At 46.5% G+C, this 24,753-nt stretch overlaps 1 protein-coding gene across 1 annotated transcript in view; it reads left to right on the top strand.

Moving 5' to 3' along the window:
• Positions 1-24,753, top strand: part of LHX1 (LIM homeobox 1) — a 50,072-nt gene that overhangs the window by 7,713 nt on the left and 17,606 nt on the right. The window contains exons 2-3 of the mRNA XM_033172102.1: positions 8,638-8,864; positions 15,926-16,203. Of these exons, the coding sequence (XP_033027993.1) occupies positions 8,638-8,864; positions 15,926-16,203 (505 nt within the window). The remainder of the gene's footprint in view (positions 1-8,637; positions 8,865-15,925; positions 16,204-24,753) is intronic.

Raw genomic sequence — 24,753 nt, 5'->3', positions numbered from 1 at the left:
GTAGGGAGTAAGTTGACCATCCAGTCAACAAAAGTCCCCTGGGTTGGTGGTCCCCATTGGTAGAAGATTGCACTGCACCTGAGGAAGCCATGCATGGAGAGATCCAGCAATGGGGCCATCGACACCTGAGATTGATGCTTTCAGGAACAACCCCCCCACCCTCACCCCCACCAGCACAGTTGTTGCGATTGTAATTTTTAATACTGAATTTTAAATTGTTGCAACCTATACCTCAGACCTGGTGGCGAAGGACGAGTAATAAATTGAGATAATACCAATTAATTCATTAATACAGGGTGACCAGATCAAGGAGAACAGTCAAATCTGGGCAGGCCTTTTAGAGGACAGATTCAATATCGAGGCGAATAAGCTTGCCTTGCTTCTGAGTGTGAGACACACACACACACACCTACCCCCGGGAGCTTACTTGTCCGTACACCTGCACGGATCAAGCCGTTCAAGGCTGTGTTTTCCATAGGACCACCCCAACCCATAATAGTGGCACCAGAACAAAATGGGGTGGGGGAACACAGTAGGGTCAATGTATATTTCTAGATGGGTGAATTGCGTTTCTCCCATCTCTGGGTGTAGGGGAAATATATGTTAATGACAGGGGACAGAGCCCAGCAATGGGGAAGGGCAAGTGGGGACGAGCTCATTGTTGGGGGGGCATTGTCCCCCTTGCACTTCTCTAGCCCCACTCAGGGAAAGCAAAGAACTGGTGGTTTGAACGATATTACAGTAATAGATGAAGCCGCCTTGTATTAAATGCATCTAGCTCAGAATAGTCCACCCTGCTTCCCTCTGGGTGTCTCTGGCAAAGAGAGAATCTTACCCCATCACCTGTTCCCTGATCCTTTGAAACAGGAGATGCTGGGGACTGAACTGTGGGACATTTCTATGTGCAAAGACCTAGGCCATCCTTTGTGTTAATCCCAAGCGAGGTTTGGTTTTGGATAGGTTATCTCCCCCCCCCCCCCCGCCACCAGCCTCACGCCATCCCACTTGGCCAAGGAGATCTACTTCTTCTTTTTTGGCACGGAGGGAGCCATGTCGAAAGGCATCGCACATCTCCCAAATTCAACTTTAATGCTTATTAAGGCGTCGTTAATCAAAAGTGTCAGTCCTCTGGAGAGGAAACTCCATGCCATGCCTCTCTCCCATCTCCCTGTACAAACTCCCTTGTCCTCTTTCCAGGTCAATTACAGCTGCAGCAAACCTTTTATTTATATTCATGCTAATACATCTTGGCCTACAAAGTCTGGCCGACCTAGCCATTCGTGTACCCGGGAGCAAGCCCCCGCTGAATTCACCAGGACTTACTCCTGAGTAAGGGCAGTTAGGGCAGCAGCCTTGCTACGTTTAACCCTACCCCCACCCCCGAGGAGAAGGAGCCGGTGAAAAAATGGAAAAGAAAACTGTGGAAAATGAAAACTGGAAGAGAACATGCAGTCGATTCTCTGATTCTTGGCGTGGAGGGAGCAACAAAGCCAGAGATGGCAAGCAGGCAATTGGAGAAAGCTTATAAGAATGTCCTCTGCCTGCTTCCTCTCCTTCTCCCCTCTCTCTGTGGAAGGCAAGGCTATCCGTGGTTAGTGGCCATGATAGCTGCATTCTGCTTTCACTCTCAGAGGCAGAAATGCTTCTGAATGTCAGTTGCTGAGAATCGCAGTATGAGAGTGGGCTTTGCATTTGGGCACCTGGTTAGCAGGGAAGGGTTGGAATGCAGAGCACAAGAGCATATGAAAGATCCTGGAAGCCGAAAATATTAGTCTTGTGGCTTTGCTTGGTGAAGGGCTGTGGGTCATGGGTAGAGAACCTGCTTCTCATGCAGGAGGTCCAATATTCAACCTCCGACATCTCCCAAGCAAGGGCAGGAGAGACCCCTTGTCTGAAACACTGGAGAGCCGCTGCCACTTGGGGTTGATAACACTAAGCTAGAGGGAGTAATTGCCTGGCTTGATTGGTACAAGGCAGCTTTTTGTGTTCCCATGTTTAGTTCATCAATTTGTAGTTCCTATGTTTCTTTCATTGCTCTTCTTTGTAATTCTGTATATGCGGCTACTTATTAATTTTTTTGTAGCTTAGTCTGGTGTGTCAGCATTATTAGGTCCTAGTTGTATGACAGTTAAAAACAACATCTTAATATTTCTAATAATTTCTACCTGAGTTTTCTTTTTTCCTCCTCCCTCCCCAATCAATTTTCCTTTTATGCTGTGACTTTATAGATTGTAAACCCCAGGATGCAGAGATTGCCCCCCTTTCCCCCCTTTTTGCTCTTCTAGGAGCTCCTCTGGGAGCCTCTAGGACTCTCCAGATTCAAAGAAGCTTGGGATTCCAGACCCTTGTCCAAGGGACCACTGGAACCACATAGAAAATGACCCAAATAATAAATAAGAGAAGCAATGTAGAACTTTACAATCCTCTTGCTTCCGCCCCTGCTCTTTTTGCGATGTCCACCCAGCAACCCTGTGAGGTAGGCAGTGCTTAAACTTTGAGAATAAAGTACTGGGGTTGTAGCCACACTCTGCACCCCCAAATTTCATTAACCCAAATTCAGATTTGCTGGGTATGCCAGCTCCTTGCTGCTTGACCCTGACCTTCTCCCTCCAGGCTCCTCCTGTTATCCTTACTAGCAGCTGCTTCTAGCCAGAAAGAGATGCTCAGGATAGCCTCTGAAGATTATTTCCATTGCTTCTACAGCCAAGTCATACTACAGAAAACAGGTTCCAGGGGTGCTAATTCCCAGCTGTTGATCTCTCTTATTTCCATAGAAACACTTTTAGAACAATGGCTGAAATGCCTCAAACCAGCTAGAGAATCCCTTGGGTGGGAGGCGGAGGTAAACAGGATCGTATTGGTACTATAGTCTTCCCAAGAAGGGTAAGTTTATGCTGGTTGGCTAACACAGGAAGGAGATGATGGTGGAGCCTGTTCCACACCATACATTCAAAATGCACATGACTTCCCTTCAAGGATTCTGGGAGCTGTAGTTTGTTAAAGGGGTGCTAGAAATTGCATCTCCTTGAGGGGAAACTACAGATCACATTAATCTTTTCTGGGCGGTACAGTTGTTGTTCAGTCGTTCAGTCGTGTCCGACTCTTCATGACCCCATGGACCAGAGCACGCCAGGCACGCCTATCCTTCACTGCCTCTCACAGTTTGGCCAAACTCATGTTAGTAGCTTCGAGAACACTGTCCAACCATCTCATTCTCTGTCGTCCCCTTCTCCTTGTGCCCTCCATCTTTCCCAACATCAGGGTCTTTTCCAGGGAGTCTTCCCTTCTCATGAGGTGGCCAAAGTACTGGAGCCTCAACTTCAGGATCTGCCCTTCCAGTGAGCACTCAGGGCTGATTTCTTTAAGAATGGATAGGTTTGATCTTCTTGCAGTCCATGGGACTCTCAAGAGAAGGGCGGTACAGTACGTAGTGCTTTAAATATGTGTTGGGTGTGCTTTAAGTATACAGTGTAGATCTGTATTTCAGTGTATTATTAATATCATCATCATCATCATCATCATCATCACTAGTATTGCTACAATGTCTTACTCGCCCTTCTCCCAAAGCTCCCAGGGCAGTTTACAGCAATTAAAACACAGAAATAATATTTGAATGCAATACTATGCAATATTTGAAGACAACTTGCAATCACAAAAAAATAAGGTGGGTCCTTAAAACGTACATCTCAGGGGCCCAAAGCAGGCAAGGTAAAGCGGTGCAATCTCTCTTTGAGCCTTGGTGGGGAGTTCCACAACTTAGGTGCTGGGCTGCCACTGCCACTGCCACCCCTAGCTTCTGGGGGGCAATGGAACAAGCGGCAGGGCACCCTCCGCTGATATTAGCGCTTGAGACGGCCTGCCGGAAATGTTCCACTTCAGCGTACTTCATTCCGGCACTACTCCACATAAACTAACAAACAAACAAATAAATGGAGTAGAAACAAAATGTTACAGAGTAGAATGCCCTGCTTCATGATACTCCATTCCATTCCATCTCCTGCCCAGTATTCCAATCCCACCCACCCACTCCCCAAAAAACCACACCACTAAACCCATAGTCTCTTGGCTGGATTTTTAAAAAGAGTTCCTTCCATGGGTTTTTGTTCTTAATGTAAACCTCAGGGTTGCACTTCAAGGTTGCTGATGATGCCACCCTTTCTCGTGCATGGATGGCGCCGTTTTGGCAACATAAAGGAACGGTCTGCGCCGGCTGCGCATCAGGAATACAGGGGATGTTCCTTATTAAATATGTCCGTCCATGTCACACTTTGGGGTGGGAAGTAACACAAAAAAGGACCGGACTTCAGCCCATAGGAACCTGCAGTCCACATTTCAACTTTGCAGGGAAATGAGAAGGAAGGGAAAGGCGCTAGAGTAAGAAATCTGGGTTGCCAGATTTTTAAATACTTTTTAAAAAATCAGCCTTTGCTCCTGTGCTTTTCAACAGCAACCTGCACAGCAGATATTAACAGGTGTTGCTCATTATCTTTAGGCCAGGGGGGAAAAAAATCATCAGCTGGTTTTCCTGCAGATCATGTTGTCCTGCTTGGCGCAGAAGCAAAACAGGCGAGGGTTTTCTGTTTTTGCTTTCCCCCTGGTTCACTGCGAAGCCTAATAACAAGGGATGGTGGCGCAACTTGGGCTCTGAGCCAGGGACACTTTGCTACGGGGCTGAATGGGAATGGGAAGCTTTTCCGCACTTCTGAGCGGAGATGAAAATAAAAGGACAGGCACACAGACTCCGCCTAGAACTCCTCTGTAAAATATCTGTGCTTTTACAGAATTTGGGAAGCACAAAGTGTCCTTATTTTAACCTAGGATGACAAGGTGCGAAATAGGATGAGGAATTTTCAGCATTCAGTAAAAAGCTCAGCAGCCTATTTTGGCATCAATAGATAAGCATCCCCCTGAATTGTGCTTTATTGCTTTTAATTGCTATGCTTTCGAATGGTTTGTCTTACTGCGTATTTTAACTGAGGGTGCTTAAATGCCCCATTGGAATTGCAATTGCATATTTTAATGGTGCGTTGGTTTTACAGTTGTAAAGTGCTTGGAGGCCCTGTCGTCATATAAGCGGTATATACATTAATTAATTATGTATAAATTAATTGTTATTAGTGGTAGAAGTATTTGCAGCTTCCCTCCCAGGATACACGCTTTGTGCACAACATGGATCTGTTTGTATCAAACGTTTATTTCAAAATTTTACATTGGAACCCTAAAACACTTGATCGAAACAGAACCGCACCGAAAGAGTTACAACATTCTGGCCTGAGAACAGCAGCAGTTAAAACAAAGATATTTGGAACCTCGGGTTAAAAAGCAATTTGAATAATAATAATAATAATAATAATAATAATAATAATAAATGTGCCCAGGGTCTGTTGAAAATCCAGTAAAGCAGGAACCTTAAAAACGACCTTCTACTAAGTCAAACCATTGGGCCATTTAGCTCAGTGTTGTCAACACTGACTGGCAGCAGCTCTCCAGGGTTTCAGGCAGGGTGTCTCTCCTACCCTGGTCTGGAGATGCCAGAGATTGAACCTGGGACCTTCTGCATGCAAAGCCTTGATAAACTAGGATTAGAGCCTAGGCCTCACCAATCCTGGACCAAAAGGAGCAATTTGCTTTGTCATTCATCCAGGTTACCAAAGACCCTTAGAAGGAGGCCTGTCCTATTTCACCACAAGCCAGTCTATCCGAAGCTCTTTTCTTCAGTTATTTTTCATAATTTCAGTTGTCTTTTCTTTCTTTTTGTAATGTGGTGCTTCAGGACGGACAGCAGCTTAGCTGGGAAAACATATCCCTGCAGGGAGAGGCAATGATGGGGTCGGGGGGGGGGAAGCATCTCCTGTTGAATTTCTGTCTGTTGAGTTGCTATTAAGTACACAGTTGGGCAGCAGGAGAAGCTGACTGTATTAGCCAACATAATATCCTCTCTCTCCACTGGAGACCCTTGCTTCATTCCCACCAAAACAGTCTTGAAATAACTCTTTTTTAAAAAAAAACCATCCTTTTTAAGGAGTGTACAGTGGTACCTCTGGTTACGTACTTAATTCGTTCCGGAGGTCCGTTCTTAACCTGAAACTGTTCTTAACCTGAAGCACCACTTTAGCCAATGGGGCCTCCTGCTGCCGCTGCACCGCCAGGGCACAATTTCTGTTCTTATCCTGAAGCAAAGTTCTTAACCTGAAGCGTTATTTCTGGGTTAGCGGAGTATGTAACCTGAAGCGTATGTAACCCGAGGTACCACTGTACAGTTGTTCGGAAATATAGCTTAGATGTGGGGCCTGCAACAAAGTGCTGCGGTATATAGAGTATTCCTGTTCAGGGTTCTAGCCAGCTATAAGATCATAAGGATCTGGCCAATGGCCCATCTGGTCCAGCATCCTGTTCTCTCAGTGGCCAACCAAATGCAGGACCGAAGTTCAACAACAGCTCCCCCCACTTGCAGCCCCCAGGAAGTGGCGTTCAGAGGCATTTCCTGTCTTTGAAAGTGGGGTGGGGGGGAATGCCGCCATTGTGGCTAGTCCCCATTGCAGACCCTCCAAGTGTCCCTATTTTCCAGGGACGTCCCTGATTTAGAAAAGCCGTCCCTTTCAGCCCAGACACTGAGATCCAGCGCCGAGGGCCTTCTGGCACTTCCCTCACTGCGAGAAGTGAAGTTACAGGGAACCAGGCAGAGGGCCTTCTCAGTAGTGGCGCCCGCCCTGTGGAACGCCCTCCCGTCAGATGTCAAGGAAATAAACAACTATCTGACTTTTAGAAGACATCTGTAGGCAGCCCTGTTTAGGGATGTTTTTAATTATTGGTGTTTCAATGTATTTTTAATCTTTTGTTGGAAGCCGCCCAGAGTGGGCGGGGCATAAATAATAATAATAATAATAATAATAATAATAATAATAATAATAATAAGGTCATGAAATGTCCCCCTTTTCCGTAGGATAGTGTTGCCATGTTTCAAAAAGTAAAAACGAGGACATCCTAAAAGTGGTTGAGCCAAATAACAAAAAAAAGTTATTTTTCAATTCACTTGCTTAAGATTCAGGACAAAACACTGCCTTTCAGAAATCCCTCCCGGGACATCAATTGAAATCTCAGTAATGTCCGGGAAAATCCAGACATATGGCAGCCCAAAATTAGGATGTTTCTATTTTCATTGGAGAAATGTTGGAGTTATCTGACCCCTGAGCCGTCTGAAGGCAACCCTGTATAGGGAAGTTTTAAAAATCTTTAATGTTTTATTATGTTTTTACATATGCTGGAAGCTGCCCAGAGTTGCTGGTGCAACCCAGTAAGATGTGTGGGGTAGAAATGGTAAAATCCTCATTGTGGAATGGGACATCCCTATTTTCATCGGAGAAATGTTGAAGGGTATGCCATTGATGAATTTCCCCTGTCCTCTTTTGAAACCATCCAAGATGGCGGCTACACTATCTCTTGTGGGAATGAATTATTTTGTTTTTACTTTCTGTTCTGTCTTTATTCTTTTTTTTTCTTTTTTTTTTTAAAAAGGAAACCAAGCTGACTCTGGAAATGCCCTGAGTTTGAGTGAGAAGGTGGACCTGGGAGTGGGGGGGGGGGCTGTCTTTCATTTTGACGGACAGGGGTCGGTTTTCATCACAGTGGGTTTTCTTCTCTGGGCATTCCAGTCCCCATGATTTAGAGGGAGCGGGTAAAAGCTGTGCTTCTTTTTCTTGTGGATTTATGCTCCTTTACCCAATGCAAGTCAATGAAAGGGAATCTTTCTTTTGCGAAGAGAAGATGCTTTGTCTCCACAAGTCTGCAGTGGAGACACAAGGCAATGGGCATAACTACTTCTAAAAGTAGAAGTTGTAGAAAAATTTGACATGTTTTTCTGAGAGCCAGTGTGGTGTAGTGGTTAAGAGTGGTAGACTCGTAATGTGGTGAACCAGGTTCGCGTCTCCGCTCCTCCACATGCAGCTGCTGGGTGACTTTAGGCTGGTTACACTTCTCTGAAGTCTCTCAGCCCCACTCACCTCACAGAGTGTTTGTTGTGGGGCAGGAAGAGAAAGGAGAATGTGAGCCGCTTTGAGACTCCTTCGGGAAGTGATAAAGCGAGATATCAAATCCAAACTCTTCTTCTTCAAAAGAACGTGATTTAAAACAAATGTTGTTGAGACATTTCATTCCGAATCTGCTAGACAGAGACAGAGGATGATGGCAGGTGGGTGTCCTGCCCCCCACTAAATCCTGGCTATGCCTATCCAGAAGGCCCCCCTCCCTCTACCAATGGTCCTTGCACTAGAACAGTGGTGGCCAAACTTGGCCCTCCAGCTGTTTTTTTGGACTACAACTCCCATCATCCCTAGCTAACAGGACCAGTGGTCAGAGATGATGGGAATTGTAGTCCCAAAACAGCAGGAGGTGCAAGTTTGGCCACCACTGCACTAGAAGGTCCTTTCTGGGAGGGCGGCATGGTCAAGCCTCAATATCTGTTTTCTGCTGCTTGCCATTCTGCCTCTTGGTAGAGCCGGCGCCAATTATTCCCCTCTTCCAGCTTGTCACCATGCAGCCCTGGTCAGTTTCAGCCTTGTTCTGGTTTCTTTTCTCGTCCGTTTCATTACCTCTGGTCTGTTCCCCCCCCCTCTCTCTCCCTCCCTTGCTTTGATCCAGGTGTTTTGGGACCAAGTGTGCTGGCTGCTCGCAGGGCATCTCTCCCAGTGACCTGGTCAGGAGGGCAAGGAGCAAAGTCTTTCACCTGAGCTGTTTCACCTGCATGATGTGTAACAAACAGCTCTCCACCGGCGAGGAGCTTTATATCATCGACGAGAACAAGTTTGTCTGCAAAGAAGATTACCTGAGCAACAGCAGCACTGCCAAAGAGAACAGCTTGCACTCAGGTGAGGAGGGGCTCCGGGTCTTCGGTTGGGAGGCAGTCCGAATGCAACTGATCGGACCATTGAAATGCCTGGTTGTTAGGGCTGTATACTACCAGTTACCTGATACATCACGTGACTTCCCCCAAAGAATCCTGGGAATTGTGGTTAGCTAAGGATGCTTAGGGACCCAGGTGGCGCTGTGGGTTAAACCACTGAGCCTAGGGCTTGCCGATCAGAAGGTCGGCGGTTCAAATCCCCGCCACGGGGTGAGCTCCCGTTGCTTGGTCCCAGCTCCTGCCAACCTAGCAGTTCGAAAGCACGTCAAAGTGCAAGTAGATAAATAGGTACCGCTCCGGCGGGAAGGTAAACGGCGTTTCCGTGCGCTGCTCTGGTTCGCCAGAAGCGGCTTTGTCACACTGGCCACATGACCCGGAAGCTGTTTGTGGACAAACGCCGGCTCCCTCTGCCTATAGAGCGAGATGAGCGCCGCAACCCCAGAGTTGGACACGACTGGACCTAATGGTCAGGGGTCCCTTTACCTTTACCTTTAAGGATGCTTGGAATTGCAGCTTTGCGGAGGGTTAAACTAGTTCCTAGGATTGGGGGGAGTGTGTGTGTGATGTCTGTAAATCTCACAGGAAGGCTTTAGGCTGCATTCCTAGACATTACTGAGGAGCTATTCTGCTGGAATCACTCAGTCTATAGAGCAGGAGACTCTTAATCTCAGGGCTGTGGGTTGGAGCCCCACCTTGGGCAAACGATCCCTGCATTACAGGGGGCTGGACTAAATAACCCTCATACTTACCATATGTCTGGAATTTCCCTGATATAGCTGGCATTCAGCCCTCGTAAATAGTACAGTATCTGGATGGAAATTGCTGAAATGTCCAGGGAAATCCCAGACATCTGGTAGCCCATGTCGTTAGTGTAGATTTTGACAAATTTCATTAAAAATAGCTTAGAAACTCAGTGTTGGCTTTTTTTTTTTAAAAAAAAAAAAAGATTTTGCAAGGAAAGCTCAGCAACTCTGGTCGAAACAACTTTTTTGTGTCCAGGTTTTGACTTTTTGAAATATGGCAACCCTGCATATGGCCCCTTCCAACTCTACAATTATGTGATTCTATGAGGACGGGCCATTAAATTCAATGGGATGTACTCCCAGGCAGGGGTGCCAATTCAATAAAATATTGGGGGGGGGGAGCAGGTAAGCCCTGGCACATACTCACCATTTGAATGGTAATGCTCATCAACTTGGCGGGGGGGGGCTCCTCAAATAGTTTATTGGTGGGGGGGCTGAAGGGACCTCGGCCCCCAGACCCAGGAAATGGCACCTATGCAACCAGGTAAATGGGATTAAGCTTGCAACATTAGAATCTGTACCTTAGCTTTCGTGAACTCTAGAATACTTTAAAATGGAATTGGATCACTCCACCAAGGAGTAAACACCTATCAGCCATGATAACTGGGAGGGGGGAGATGTAGCTCTGAGGTTAGAGCATCCGCTTTGCATGCAGAAGGTACCCGGTTCAATTCCTGGCATCTCCAGAACTGGGAGTGTCTCCTGGATGAAAAACTGTCCCCGAGCAAGATGGACCAGTTGTCTGACTCTGCATCAGGAAATTTTCTATGATGTTAACAAAACAGAGCTTCCGGATTCAGAGATAGTATAACTCAGGGTAGCCCCGGCCAGCATGCCTAATGGTCAAGGATAACGGGAGCTGGCGTCCAGCAACACCTAGAGGTCACCACATTGACTACCTCTTCCTCAGAATATCTGCCACTGATATTCATAATGGTGGGCTGTTGGCCTTCATGCCAGGCTATGAGTTTTTTTTTTTAAATGGAGGCATGGGTTTGGAAGAAGGGTGTGTTGGCTTACAACCAGCAGGGCTCATTTGATGTCTTTAAAATAATTGATAGGAGCAATTAATTTGCTTCCACCCACCACCTTTTTCTTTCTGATGCATTCAAAGTTTTCACAGCTACGGAAAATCAGAAGGTGACTGTTCTGTCATTTGTGTATCTCAGGCATGTCCAACAGGTAGATCGTGATCTACCGGTAGATCACTGGACGTCTGTGGTAGATCACCGGTAGATCAGTGGCTCCCCCCAAAGAAGCAAAAAAACTTTGGCTCACCTAAAAGAAACCTCAGCGTCTTTGCCCTGCACCCCTAAAATGACCTGAACCACCAAAACAGGGCTTTCCTTCCTAAAAAAAAGCTCAGTGTTGCTTTCCTCCTCCCTAAAGAAGCTCAACAACTTTTATGTGAACCCCTAAAAAACAGGGCTTTCCTTCCTTAAAAAAAAGCTCAACAACTTTGACCTGAACCCCCCAAAAGAGGGTAGATCACTGCCAATTTTTAACTCTGTGAGTAGATTGCAGTCTCTTGGAAGTTGGCCACCCCTGGTGTATCTGAAGAAGTGTGCATGCACACAAAAGCTCATACCAAGAACAAACTTAGTTGGTCTCTAAGGTGCTACTGGAAGGAATTTTTTATTTTGTTTTGTTTTGGGGAAGAAGCTGAGAGTAGATTATAAACTTGATTGGAGATGGAAATCAAAGTATCCACCACCGGGAGGGGATTTCTGAATCACGGGCCAATATTTGGAGTATTATTCAAGCAGCATTGGATTGTATCCAACCCAAGTCTTATTCATAGAAGACCTATTTCAGATATTTTTGAATCACTATGAGTTTGTATTGGATTGTATGAATGGTCTGATGAGTTGGTTTCATTCTCTCTCTTTTTGCCTCGTTATACTATTTTAGTTTTGACCTGCTTAGAGTGTTTGCGATGTTTTGCTGGTGGCTAATGCTATTGATACCAACACGAACTGTTTTGAGCTCAGCTCTGCCGCTGGAAAAGCGGAATACAAATCTGAAATCAAATTTAAGTCAACGGACCCAAGTTAGCCATGTCTCTTTTTTTTTACTGTATTTTCAATGCATCTTCTCTGAGCAGGACTAGGGTTGGAGACAACCAACGGTTTTATTTTTATAGTATATTATAATCACATTATTGATTGATTGCCCTTCGCTCCCCCAAGGTCTCAGGGCAGGTTACAGCAATGTTATAAACAATTTAAAACAAGTGGCAGACATTAAAAAAATAAGGCTTCTAAGCGGTGTACGAAATATAAAAACCAATTGCACAATGTTATTCAAATACTGTACTGGTGAAATGGACCCAATTCCTTTTCAGTCTCTGGTTTGTGCACTAAAGAAACGTCTGGGAAGATCAGATCAGAACAGGGTCTGCTAAGCACAGTTTGCAATCCACACTTAGCTGCAAACTGCTGGGAGGAGCATCCATAGGTGTCCATGGGCCTTTTCCTTTCTTACATCCCTTTTGGGAAGAGGACCAGTGAATTGGAACTACTGGAGATCCATTTTAAGAGCCCAGGAAGATCAGAGAGAAACACATTTTCACACACACACACAGAGAGAGAGTGATAGACAGGCACATACTTTGTAGGAAACAGCTCCTTCTTTTTTGAGGTGGTGGGTGAAGAAATTCACAGTCCAAGGAAATGTTTGGCCTGGCAGACTTGTTGGGGAGGTGTGTGTGTGTGTCGGTTTCACACCCGTGTGTTACTGGCACACATGTGCAAAGTGTGGAGGTTTGTTGAAAGGAGAGGAAGAAGGAGAAAGCGACAACAAGGCTGCAGTTTTCACTCCACCACGAGGAATAGTTAACACAATGCTCTTCCTCCGCAAAACACACACACTTACTTAAGGGACAAAATATGGGGAGGGGGAAAGTGTTTTCCCTGTCTGAAACCTGGGGCTCAGTCCAGCTCACAAGTAGCTCACCACCATGATTCATTGCGAACATTTTGTGGGTCTACTCAGAAGTAAGTCCCACTGAGTTCTAAGGGGTTTGTTGTTGTTTTTTACTCTCAGGTAAAATCATTAGGCTGCAATTCCTACCACCACCCCCCATGTACTACAGTATTTTCATTTTGATTGGTTTTGATTTGTTTAACAGTAGAGTTAGGAATGCAGCCTTTATTTATTTCGTAAAATTTATACACAGCACAAAAAGGACTCCGAAATCCTCAAAGCAGTTTGTAAAAAAAAGGTAAAGCAATAAGAAAAACTAACAACAATGGTATAAGACAAAGTTAAACAACAGACAAAAAAACCCAGATCAAAACTCACATCCACATTAATTGCATTAATCTCTTCCACTGAAGTAAACATAATTAATACCGAGCCATCTACATATTTATACATATTTATTTGGAAGAGACCTCCCCCACCCCACGTGTGTTTCAGTGGGTTAGGCTGCTGCCTTAAAAGTGCTTTACGCTGGAAGAAGCTTCCCTTACTTCAGTGGTGGGGAACTTAAGGGCATCCAGGCAGGGTCAGGCCAAAGGACTATCTAGCCCAGCATCCTGTTCTCACAGCAGCTGACCAGCTTCCCCTATGGAAAGCCTGCAAGCAGGATATGAGCACAATAACCTCCTCTGGCTCATGCTGATTCCCAACAACCGGAATTCAGAGGTATAACGCTTCCCACACTGGAGGGAGAACACAGTCATCGCAGCCAATAGTTATGATAATCTTGTCCTCCATCATTTTGCCTAATTGTGATCATCCAGATGTTTTCGATCTGTTTAAAAAAAAATTCGTAGGTTGCTTTTCAGCCTGTTAAATCTCAAAGTGTCTTATAACAGTATAATATGCACAAAATTTAAAATTAAGCACCCAAGATTCAAAACCTCCAGAATTTAAAATATCTGTTGATGGAACTAGCTATCTATAATCATTAATACCTACGCAGCTTGGTTGATTAGGGCGCGGTGTTGATAATGCCAAAGTCCCAGGTTTGATCCACCTTCTTGTGGGAAGGAGTTCCACAGAGCTGGACCCAGAACATAGTTCCGATCATTCCCTGACAATTGGCCATGCTGGCTGGGGCGGATGAAAGCTGAATCTCTGTGACATCTGGAGGACAGCGGTTTCCCCACCAGTGCCTTCCCTTCCTTTAAACCCAAACCCCGTCGTTTGTTCCATACTTCCTTGTCGTGTGTTCGCACACACACCTCACTCCAAAAATCTACTCGGAACTTATTTTGTTGCTATTAAATAAGTTTGCGGGGGGGGAGGGTTAAGTGACTTTTTAATACAGGTTTGGGGAGAGCCTGTTGGGGCTTATTGCCCCAAATTCTAATATTTTGGAATATTTTTCCTAAGTAACATTGCTTAGGTTGCAGCCCAAGTCATACAAATTCCTTCAGGTCTCAGTTCTACATACAAATTCCTTCAGGTCTCAGTTCTAAACTCTTAAGTTCCAGGGATGTACAATTAGGAATATGTAATTTGGACAGATAATGCTGTTTCCCCCTAAATCCTGTTTGGAGGTTTCCTAAAAGCATTTGACGACGAAAAGGTTATCTAGCCGCAATGGCTATGTTCTGTCTTCACTGTCAGTTGCTAGGAATCACAAGAAGGCCGTATTCAACCAGCCTTTTCCTCTAGGGTAACCCAATAAGTGTATGGGATGCCAAAATATCTGGAAATCAAGGAGACTGACTTGACGTCTCTTTGATGAGGCGGATAAGCTGTAGAACCAATTTACACATGCGTGGTTTTCACTTTGCAATCTGCATGTGCGAATGAGCCAACCTGGGTCAAGTGTCAGATTTTTCTTTTTTGGCATTCCACATGCTCTGTGGACACATCCAACTACTGAAATGCAAAGGAGGAAATGGGTTTGACTTACTTCCCTCCAGGATGATAGCATCAACCAGGATATAGGGCTGAATTTTCTTTTTTCTTTTTTTGCGATACTGTATCATTTTTATTGGTTTTATAACAATACAATAATAAAATTCATCACATTATCTTTTCAGCTCTTATCGTTTTGGCTTTTTAAGGCCATGACTTCCTTCAAACCCTCCTTATGATATCCTAACATTCATCACTAATATATATACTTCACAAATTCATCACTGCTTAAAATTATCACACTAAAATTATCACTAAAATTTCATATTACAATGACCTTCCTTCTTTAATCTACAAAGCTTCTCGCAATCCTACCAACATATTCAATTCAGGGGGCTGGATTTTCCTTAGGACCAGGGCAGCTCAACTTCCTCTCCCTGATCAGAACACTTATTATTTAATTTTTAGAAAACACAAAAACAACAACATTGCTTAAAGAGGCATTCGTTTAATCTCACGTCCAGATTGGCCCTCAGGAAGTCAGTGGGAAGTACATTAAGTGTATATACAACTGATGCTTTCTATACTCGGCCAGCTGCAATGGACTGCCATTCAAGTTTCCAGTGGACTGTGAATTGGATGTAACTTTAAGAAGAGCAAATTTCAATAACTTGTGCCTGGCTTGTTTTTTTCCTCCTCCCTCCTTGTTCCTTTTTCCTCATATGCCATCTTTTTAGATTTGTGAGCCCATCTTAGTACAGTATTGGTTTTCACAAGCTGCTCTTTCGCAGGCTGCCTTCGTGGCTGGAGGGTGGGCTATAAACGCAACATTATTTGTTTGTTTGTTTGTTTGTTCTGCTGCCTCCCACCTCTGCGTCTCAAGGCAATGCACGCAATGTAATAAAAACTGCTAGAAAGCCGTTGGAAACAGCACAGAAAGTATCTGGCAAATGAATGGGGAAAGAATAAAATATGGCATAAAGCGATTCATCCTGCTGTGTGTGGGGGGGGGGGAGCTTGTCATAATTTTTATCACTATGCATACATCTAAACAAACAAACAAGTGGGACATTTTTCATTTTCTCCCACATTATTAGAACCTGGGGTCCTGCAATTAATCTGCTTAGCCAGAGACTCTGGACGAGCAAACGGAAGGCTCCCTTTGTGCAGTGCATCATTAACCTGTGGAACTTACTGACACAAGACGCACTGGTGACTGACTCTGCCTTAAATAGCTTTAAAGGGTGGTGGGGAGGAGCCAAATTTAGCAAGCAAACCATCCTGTATGAGAAGCTACCCTATTCAGTTATGGTTGAGATGAGATGATTGCAGTTGGGTGCGCATCTGAGAAAAGGAGGACATCTAAGGACGTGTGTCTGTGTTTGTGTACTTTTCCCCACCACTGCAGCCACCACCGGCAGCGACCCCAGCCTCTCCCCGGACTCCCAAGACCCCTGCCAAGACGATGCCAAGGACTCGGAGAGCGCCAACGTGTCCGACAAGGAGGTGGGCAGCAACGAGAATGACGACCAAAACCTGGGGGCCAAGCGGAGAGGGCCCCGCACCACCATCAAGGCCAAGCAACTGGAGACCCTCAAAGCGGCTTTTGCTGCCACCCCTAAGCCCACCCGGCATATCCGTGAACAGCTGGCACAGGAGACCGGCCTCAACATGCGAGTCATCCAGGTACAGGTGTTTGATGGGTGGGACACGGAACGACAGAGGAAAATCCTAGTGTGGGGCAGTGAGGAGGGGATGAGTGTCCGGGGTGGTGGAGGCCAGGGAATGAAGAATGCGGCCTTCAGGGCCTCCCCATCTGGCCCTCAGGACTCCACCTCCGCTCCTGGGCTATAGTAGGCTGATGAGATGTGAACTATGATAACCTTTCTTCATTGCCTCAGAGGTGTGTGTGTGTGTGTGTGTGTGTGAAAACTTTTGACACTGGCAGGAATATTGCTTGGTTTTGCTCCACCTACCTTTGGCCTCACCCATCATTGGCTTTTGGCTCCCAGAAGGCTGGGAACCAGGAAATGCAGCCCACAGGGTCACGGAAACAAAGAATTGTAGAGCTGGAAGGGACCCTGAGGGTCATGGAGTCCCACCCCTTGCAATGCAAGAATCCTTTGCGCAAACACACCTTATTCTTATTCTTCTTTGGTGATCACTCGTAGCCAAGTAAGATTGTCTTCCATGAACACTTAACAGTGAGTCTATAGGTCACTGTGGAGGCTAATTCTGGCGGGGACATAGTTTTCTGGGCAGGAGTTGATCGCAGTGAGGATTTGCCAAATGTACTTTCCACTTAGCTCGTTTCTCCTTTTCACCCTGAGTTCGTGCTTCTTCAAAGCTCATGACACCTTTCTCCAACCGGAGCCCTCGCAGGCCAGTGTTTCCCAATTGTCGGTGTTTATACTACATTTTCTTTTTAGATTTGCCTTGAGAGAATCTTTAAACCGCCTTTGTTGACCACCAGCATTACGCTTTCCATTTTTAAGTTTGGAAGAGAGTCGTTGCTTTGGAAGACGATAATCAGGCATCCGAACAACATGACCAGTCCAACCAGGGCCGTCTTAGGGAGATTGGCCGCCGTGGTGCGGCGATCCCTCCGTCGCCCCTGGCGTGCCACCTCTCTGCCACCTCCCTCCCGCACTTGCCGCCCCTCGGGAGGGGGGGTGGGCAAGCGGGGGATGAGGGGCGTGGCGCTGGAGCGGCGCGGGGCTCTGCGCGCCCTTCCAGTGCTCCCGGGACGGGAGGCGAGGGCGGCCAGCTCACAGCCCGCCCGGGAGTGGCATGGGTGGCAGCAGCTGCGCTGCCGGCACACAAGCGCCCAGCTGCCAGCCCGCCCGTGGGGGCAGGGGCGGGTTGGGGAGGGGAGCGCCCGGTATGCCAGCGGGCTCATGGGGGCACCCCTGGGGGGCCTGGCGCCCTGGCACGGCGCGCCACTAGCCCCTATGGATGAGACGGCCCTGAGTCCAACGAAGTTGATGTTGAAGAACCATTGCTTCAACACTGGTGGTCTTTGCTTCTTCCTTTGCACAACACGGGGCTCAAACACACCACCCTGAGATTAACAGTCTCTTGCTCTACTGACTGAGTTTTCCTCATTTGCCAGAAAGATTCTCTGGATATCCATAACACCACGTGTCAGAGTAAAGTCAAGGAATAATTTTAGAGGGTGGGCTTTTAAAATGTTTTTGTCGGGGGTGTTTCGTTTTCCATTTATAATTTCCACAGAGTCTTCAAGACGGAACAACGTTGGTTATTTGCTCTGCTTTTTGTGACTTTGGAAAACCCTGTTAGAACTATAAAATTACAAACTTGGGTCTCCGGGTGTTTTTGGACTATAATTCCCATCATCCCTGACTACTGGTCCTGCTAGCTAGGGATGATGGGAGTTGTAGTCCAAAAACAGCTGGAGGGCCAAGTTTGGGGAAACCCTTTTCTAGGGTGTCCTGATGGCTTTATGAGCTGGTAGGTCATAAGTATAATAAATCAATACAGTAAATAAACACATCCAAGTTTTGGGCCCTACACAGGGGGCGAGCCACGGAGCAGCTGGGGAAGCCCACCCATATGGGCGGGGTATAAATAATAAATTATTATTATTATTATTACTACAAGTAAGTGTATAGTTTTAGTTAGGGTGTTAGGTTCCCCCTGCTAAAAAAGAGAGAGGAAATATTTCATTCCGCACCATTCTTCAAAATCCACAGCAGAATGGCTCTTTGCACCCTTGATTTCACATGGCCCGTTTATAGCTCATCACACCACGGTTAAAACATCTGCCCTGGCTCCCCATCTACTTCCAAGCCAGGTTCAAGATCCTTGTATTAATTAACAAAGCCCTGAACAACATACTGGTAGGTCTGGGGCACCTTTGGGGACCCCTGAACTCTTATATCCCAGCTGGATCACTGGGACCATCTTCAGGAGCATCACTCCTCCTCAAGTTGGCAAGGCTCATTTGACAACAAGAAACCGAGCTTTCAGTGTCACCACTAAATACTCTGGCCATAGAGTTTCAGCAGATGCCAACTTTTAACTTTTTCATTCCGCCATACCTATGCAGGCAATTAAGAATGCAGCTTTCCATTTAATTAGTTGGTCATCTCTGATTTTGATTTCTCGGATGTGTTTTTAATATTATATATAGATATTATTGTTTATAACTAGGAGGCAGCAGAAGGAGCGGATACTGAACAGCAGCATCACAAGTAGAGAGGTCTTGGTACTTTCAGAAGCAACTTTTTATCCAGACAAAGGTTGTGGGGTGATGCTCTGGAAATCTTGTTTCAGCACCAGTATGCATTCATAATTTCAAAGATTATAACTAATAAGCTATTGTATATACTAGGTAAAGGTAAAGGGACTCCTGACCGTTAGGTCCAGTCATGGACGACTCTGGGGTTGCGGCGCTCATCTCGCTTTATTGGCCGAGGGAGCCTGCGTACAGCTTCCGGGTCATGTGGCCAGCATGACTAAGCCGCTTCTGGAGAACCAGAGCAATGCATGGAAATGCTGTTTACCTTCCCACTGGAGTGGTACCTATTTATCTACTTGCACTTTGATGGGCTTTCGAACTGCTAGGTTGGCAGGAGCAGGGACCGAGCAACGGGAGCTCAGCCCATTGCGGGGATTCGAACCGACGACCTTCTGATAGGCAAGCCCTGGACTCTGTGGTTTAGACTACAGCGCCACCTGGTTATAAATCAGGGCAGTCCAACTTTTCATGTTGGGCTGCAAGAGTACTTTGACAAGGGGGGGGGAGAGAGCAAGGCCACAATTTGACACACACACACCCCAGGCTTGGGAAGGAGGCACAAGGCTCTGGCAAGGTCCTAGAGCCCTCCTATCTCCTTCCTCAAGTTAGGAAAGTACTAACTCAGCTTTAGGAAGGAGGAAGGGGGGCTCTAGGATCCTGTCAGAGCCCTCACACCTCCTTTCTAAAGCCCAGCACCTCACTTACCTGGCTCTGGGAAGGTGGTGCGAGGGCTGGGGAGGGTCAAATGTTGCTGAGGGGCACCCGAAAAGGCCTCAAGGGCCGCACGCAGCAATAAGATGCGGAGGCTGAGGTTTTAAATAGTTGTGCCCACATTCCTTTTAATGCTCTAGTGATAGATCTACCGCTGGGGGTGGCCTCCAGATGTCGTGGACAACAATTCCCATCAGTCTCAGCCAAAGTGACCAGGGGTAAGGGATGATGGGAGTTGTAGTGTATCCCATGGTGGTAACCCCTGACCTGTATCACATGCTGGGCCTGTAAAATAAATGTTATGATCACTCCGCTTGTAGAATAGATATAATAATAATAATAATAATAATAATAATAATAATAATAATAATAATAATACTTATACCCCGTCCATCTTGCCGGGCCTCCCCAGCCACTCTGGGCGGCTCCCAACAGAATATTAAAAACACAATAAAACATCAAACATTAAAAACTTCCCTAAACAGAGCTGCCTTCAGATGTCTTCTAAAAGTCAAGTAGTTGTTTATTTTCTTGACATCTGATGGGAGGGCATTCCACAAGGTGGGCACCACTCATAGCTGTCAACTTTTCTTGCAAGGAATCCTATTCGGAATAAGGGAATTTCCCTTTTAAAAAGGGAAAAGTTGACAGCTATTGCACCACTACCAAGAAGGCTCTCTGCCTGGTTCCCTGTAACCTCACAGTGAGGGAACCACCAGAAGTCCCTCGGAGGAGGACCTCAGTGTCTGGGCTGAACGATGGGGGTGGAGACGCTCCTTCAGGTATACTGGGCCGAAACCATTTAGGGGTTTAAAGGTCTTTATTATCACTCCACTTCTGTTTTCTGGAGCAAAAGATGAGCACCAGTGCCATTGTGGTGTGAAATAATTGGGTTCATTTCGCTCTCTGGATGGGGTAGGTGTAGTGTAGACAATACTGAGCTGGGTGGATCCACTGCCTTACCTGGTATCAGGTGGGAATGAATAATCACTCATGGAAGCACTGACCTGTATTGGGCCCCAACTGAGAGCCAGGAAACGGTAGAGCCTCTGGCTCTCATATCTTTAACTGTGAATGCCTGATAAGTCACTGATTGCTATAATATAGAGCAGGCACCCCCAAACTAGGCCCTCCAGATGTTTTGGGACTACAACTCCCATCATCCCTGACCACTGGTCCTGTTAGCTAAGGATGATGGGAGTTGTAGTCCCAAAACATCTGGAGGGCCTAGTTTGGGGGTGCCTGGTATAGAGTTAAGGAGTTGTCCACCCCTCAGTCACCTCATGTAATTGTAAATTCAGCTGGTGACTTCAGAGGCTTCCTCTCAGCACCTGTCAACTGATTGGTGCTGAGAGGAGCCCCTTGGATGGCGCTCACTCTCAGTGCTAAGCAGCCATAGCACACCAGCCCCATTAGCTGTGCTGTGCAGCCAAACCCAGTCATGTCTTTTCAGCCTTGCACCTGATGTCACATACGAAATCTGGTATGGGGCAGGTGGGTATGGCTGGGGCAGGGGAACAACCTTGAGGTTGCTGTTGTGGCTAGGGGAGAGGGTGGGTGGAAGGACCAGGGAGGTGTCAGAAGAATGAGAGAGAGAGAGAGAAGCTTTCACGACTACCTCGCCTTTAGGAGCTTCCAAGAATATAAGGCGGTTGAAATGAAGTAGATATGGAGCTGATCAGCCCCTCGGGTGAGGCTTCTGAGCTTACTCTAGAGGACAAGCAAAACCGAGGGGAGCTAAATAGATAACATGTCTACCTTGCAGCAGGTAAGGCAATAATGCATAGGCTAGTTTCACGGTTGTCATTCCCCTTGCACATTCCTCAAAGGCCAAGCCGGCACTGAGTGGACAAGATCAGGCTTCCTCAACCTCGGCCCTCCAGATGTTTTTGGCCTACAACTCCCATGATCCCTAGCTAGCGGGACCAGTGGTCAGGAATGATGGGAACTGTAGTCCCGAAACATCTGGAGGGCCGAGGTTGAGGAAGCCTGGACAAGATGATGTCCTCCTGGTGGAATTGATAAACTGATTCGGTCTCAGAAAACAACTTCACTCCTTTCTAGTGCAGAGATGCCTATAATGTCTCTTCTGAAAACACAGCTATGCTATTAACATCAGCTTGGCCAGCATTCACAGGGAGATCTGTTTTTGGGGAAGGGTGACGATGCAGTGCTCTCTTGGGTATCCTAGGCCTCTTGTTATCCCTGGAGGCAGTGCTGCTTTTAATTTGTTTCTTTGTTTGTTGCATTTATTGCATTCATATGCCACCATTTTCTCCAAGGAACTCAAGGCGGTGTATATATTGTTCTCCCCCTCATTTAATCCTCACAACAACCCTGTGAGGTAGGGTAGGCTGAGAGGCAGTGACTGGCCCAATGCCACCCAGTGAGCTTCATGACCGAGTGGGGATTTGAATCCTGGTTTCCCAAGTCTAGTGCTCTAACCACTACACCAAACTGCCTCTCACATTAAATGGAAGGCTGCACCTGTTGAATTCATACCTCTGTGTGTGTGTCTATATTATTGTTACTTATTTTACACAGGAGCCCTGCCTGAAATGAAAAATTGGCAATCTTAGGTGTGATTGAACATGAACGAATGCAAGTTATTCATATTATTTAGATTTCTTATCTATCATTTACCGTGAGATCCCAGGGCAGGTTACAACAATATAAACATGGGATAGTAAAATCAGTTAAAATATAAACTCTCTTGGTGCATGTGAGAATCCTATAATTTATTTTATTGTGTATGAGAGTGAGCAGTGTGTGTAACGCAACATAATGTTTGCGTGTGTTTTTTATGAAAAAAATGCGGGCACAATCTGATTGTTTGTGCTTAGACCTCTGCTGAAATAAATAGGGTTAGAATGCATTTGACTGAATTCCCTGAATACATTTATTTTTTCAGAAATAAATGCCAGTAAAATGAACGGGTGGTGGTGGACTGCAACAAAATGTTGCATCCTGGAGTTCTCCTGCTCACTATCCCAGCCACTGCCATTTCATTCCCCTCCACAATCATTTCCCAGTCTCCCAACAACAGTCAATCAGCACTCCACAGCCACTAAGCATGTTCAGTCTTCACTGGGGCTGTCTTGGTGTGTCCCCCACTTTTAAACAAATCCTGAAGACAGTTTAGTCCTCCTGAAAACCTCCCATTCCACAAGCCAGCTGACTGCACCTCCACTCCGACTGAGGCGGGACAGGAGCATGGGCAAAGCTGTTAGGCTAGTGCTGAGGACCATATTTCAGTGGCACAGCACAAAGGTCTCCAGTTTATTCTTTGGCAGCTACATGCAGGGCAGGGAGAGGCCTCCTTCTGGAACTCTGGAGAGCTGCTGCCAGTCAGAGCAGGCAGTGCTGAGCTTAGGTAGACCATCTACCCAGTATACCTGAAGGAGCGTCTCCACCCCCATCGTTCTGCCCGGACACTGAGGTTCAGCTCCGAGGGCCTTCTGGTAGTTCCCTTACTGCGAGAAGCCAAGTTACAGGGAATCAGGCGGAGGGCCTTCTCGGTAGTGGCACCCGCCCTGTGGAACGCCCTCCCATCAGATGTCAAAGAAATAAACAACTACCTGACGTTTAGAAGACATCTGAAGGCAGCCCTGTTTAGGGAAGTTTTTAATGATTGATGTTTTAAAATGTACGTTTAATCTTTTGCTGGAAGCTGCCCAGAATGGCTGGGGAAACCCAGCCAGATGGGTGGGGTAAAAATAAATGATGATGATGATGATCTGCCAGAGTCAGTATAAGGCAGCTTTCTCTGTTCTCACATAAGCAATGCCTGAAGACTGGAATGTTTATATATACTGGTACTAGGATAAAATGATGATGGAGCTCAGAGCTTGTGCTACACCTGGGTGGGGAACCTCAGGCTGAGGGACTGGATGTGGCCCTACAGGCCTCTCTATCAGGCCCTCGGGAACCTCCCCACACCCTCCCTAGCCACACCCTTCACTCGCTCTGCTTTGCACCCTCCTTCCGGGGTGGAGTGTGCCCTTGAACCCGGACCCTGCCTCTTCTTTGCTTGGATGAGGGGTAGAGAGCAGGACATGGAGGTGTGAACCCCTCTGACTTTTGAATGCGTGGGCATAGCCAGGGGGGAGCAGGGGGGCAGCTGCCCCCCCAATAATCCAGTAAATGAATAAAAATACTGATCTAAAAGTAGAAAGATTTTGACCATTTTTTCTGAGCACTTGGGGGTTAAAAGAAAGTAATTTAAAATGACCATTTTGTTGAGACATTGCATTCCGATTCTGCTAGAGTGGCATCCCCAAACTCTGCCATCCAGCTGTTTTGGGACTACAACTCCCATCATCCCTAGCTAACATGACCAGTGGTCAGGGATGATGGGAATTGTAGTCCCAAAACAGCTGGAGGGCCTAGTTTGGGGATGCCTGTATCAAACAGAGGATGATGACAGGTGGGTGTCTTGCGTCCCGTCCCGTCCCCCCCAAATCCTGGCTATACCCATGTTTGCATGGATGAAAAAGTCGCCTAATTTGGTTTGGCTGTGATTGGGGGCAGGGGACCATGATGCTTCTCTGTGCAGATGCGTCAGAGGGAGAAAGAGGGAGGGGTGCAAAGTGATGCAGGCAAAAGGAGAAAAACAAAACAAAAAACTGTTGGCATCATAATATCACCATACAAATCTATGGTGCTGCCGGGTTTGGAATTCTGGTCGCCTCTCCTCAAAAAAAGGGTATTGTAGAATTGGGGGAAGTTCGGGAAAAGGGCACCCAAAACTATCAAGGAGATGGAGTGAGTGAATTCCACCCCCCACCCCCCGGAAGAAAGGTTGCAGCGTTCAGGACATTTTAGTTTTGGGAGAAAAAGCATTTATAAAAATGATGCATGGTTTGAAGAAAGTGGATAGAGGAAAGTTTTCTCCCTCTTGCCTAACACTAGAACTCGGGACGGAATGTTGGAAGGTTCAGGGAAGATAAAATAAACGCAACACACAGTTAACTATGGAACTCCTTCCTGCAGGAGGCAGCTGTGACCACCACCTTGGATTACTTTCAAGAGGATTGGGCAAAATGTATGGAGGGGAGGGCTATCAGTGGCTACTTGGTGCTTCTGAATCTAGTTACTGGAAGCCTTAGCAAGGGAGTGTGCTGCAGTGCTCGGATCCTGCCTATCTGTGAGGGCAAAACGCTGGACTAGATGGGCCACTGGCCTGATTCAGCAAACTCTTCTTACCGTTTCCCCACCCCCACCCCCTCACATTCACCGCAACCCATAGATATCCTGTGGCTTCT

Source organism: Lacerta agilis, chromosome 15 (assembly GCF_009819535.1).
Source record: "Lacerta agilis isolate rLacAgi1 chromosome 15, rLacAgi1.pri, whole genome shotgun sequence".
Lineage (NCBI taxonomy): Eukaryota > Metazoa > Chordata > Lepidosauria > Squamata > Lacertidae > Lacerta > Lacerta agilis.
Note: the sequence above shows the minus strand (reverse complement) of the source record. Positions and strands in the feature narration are given on the sequence as shown.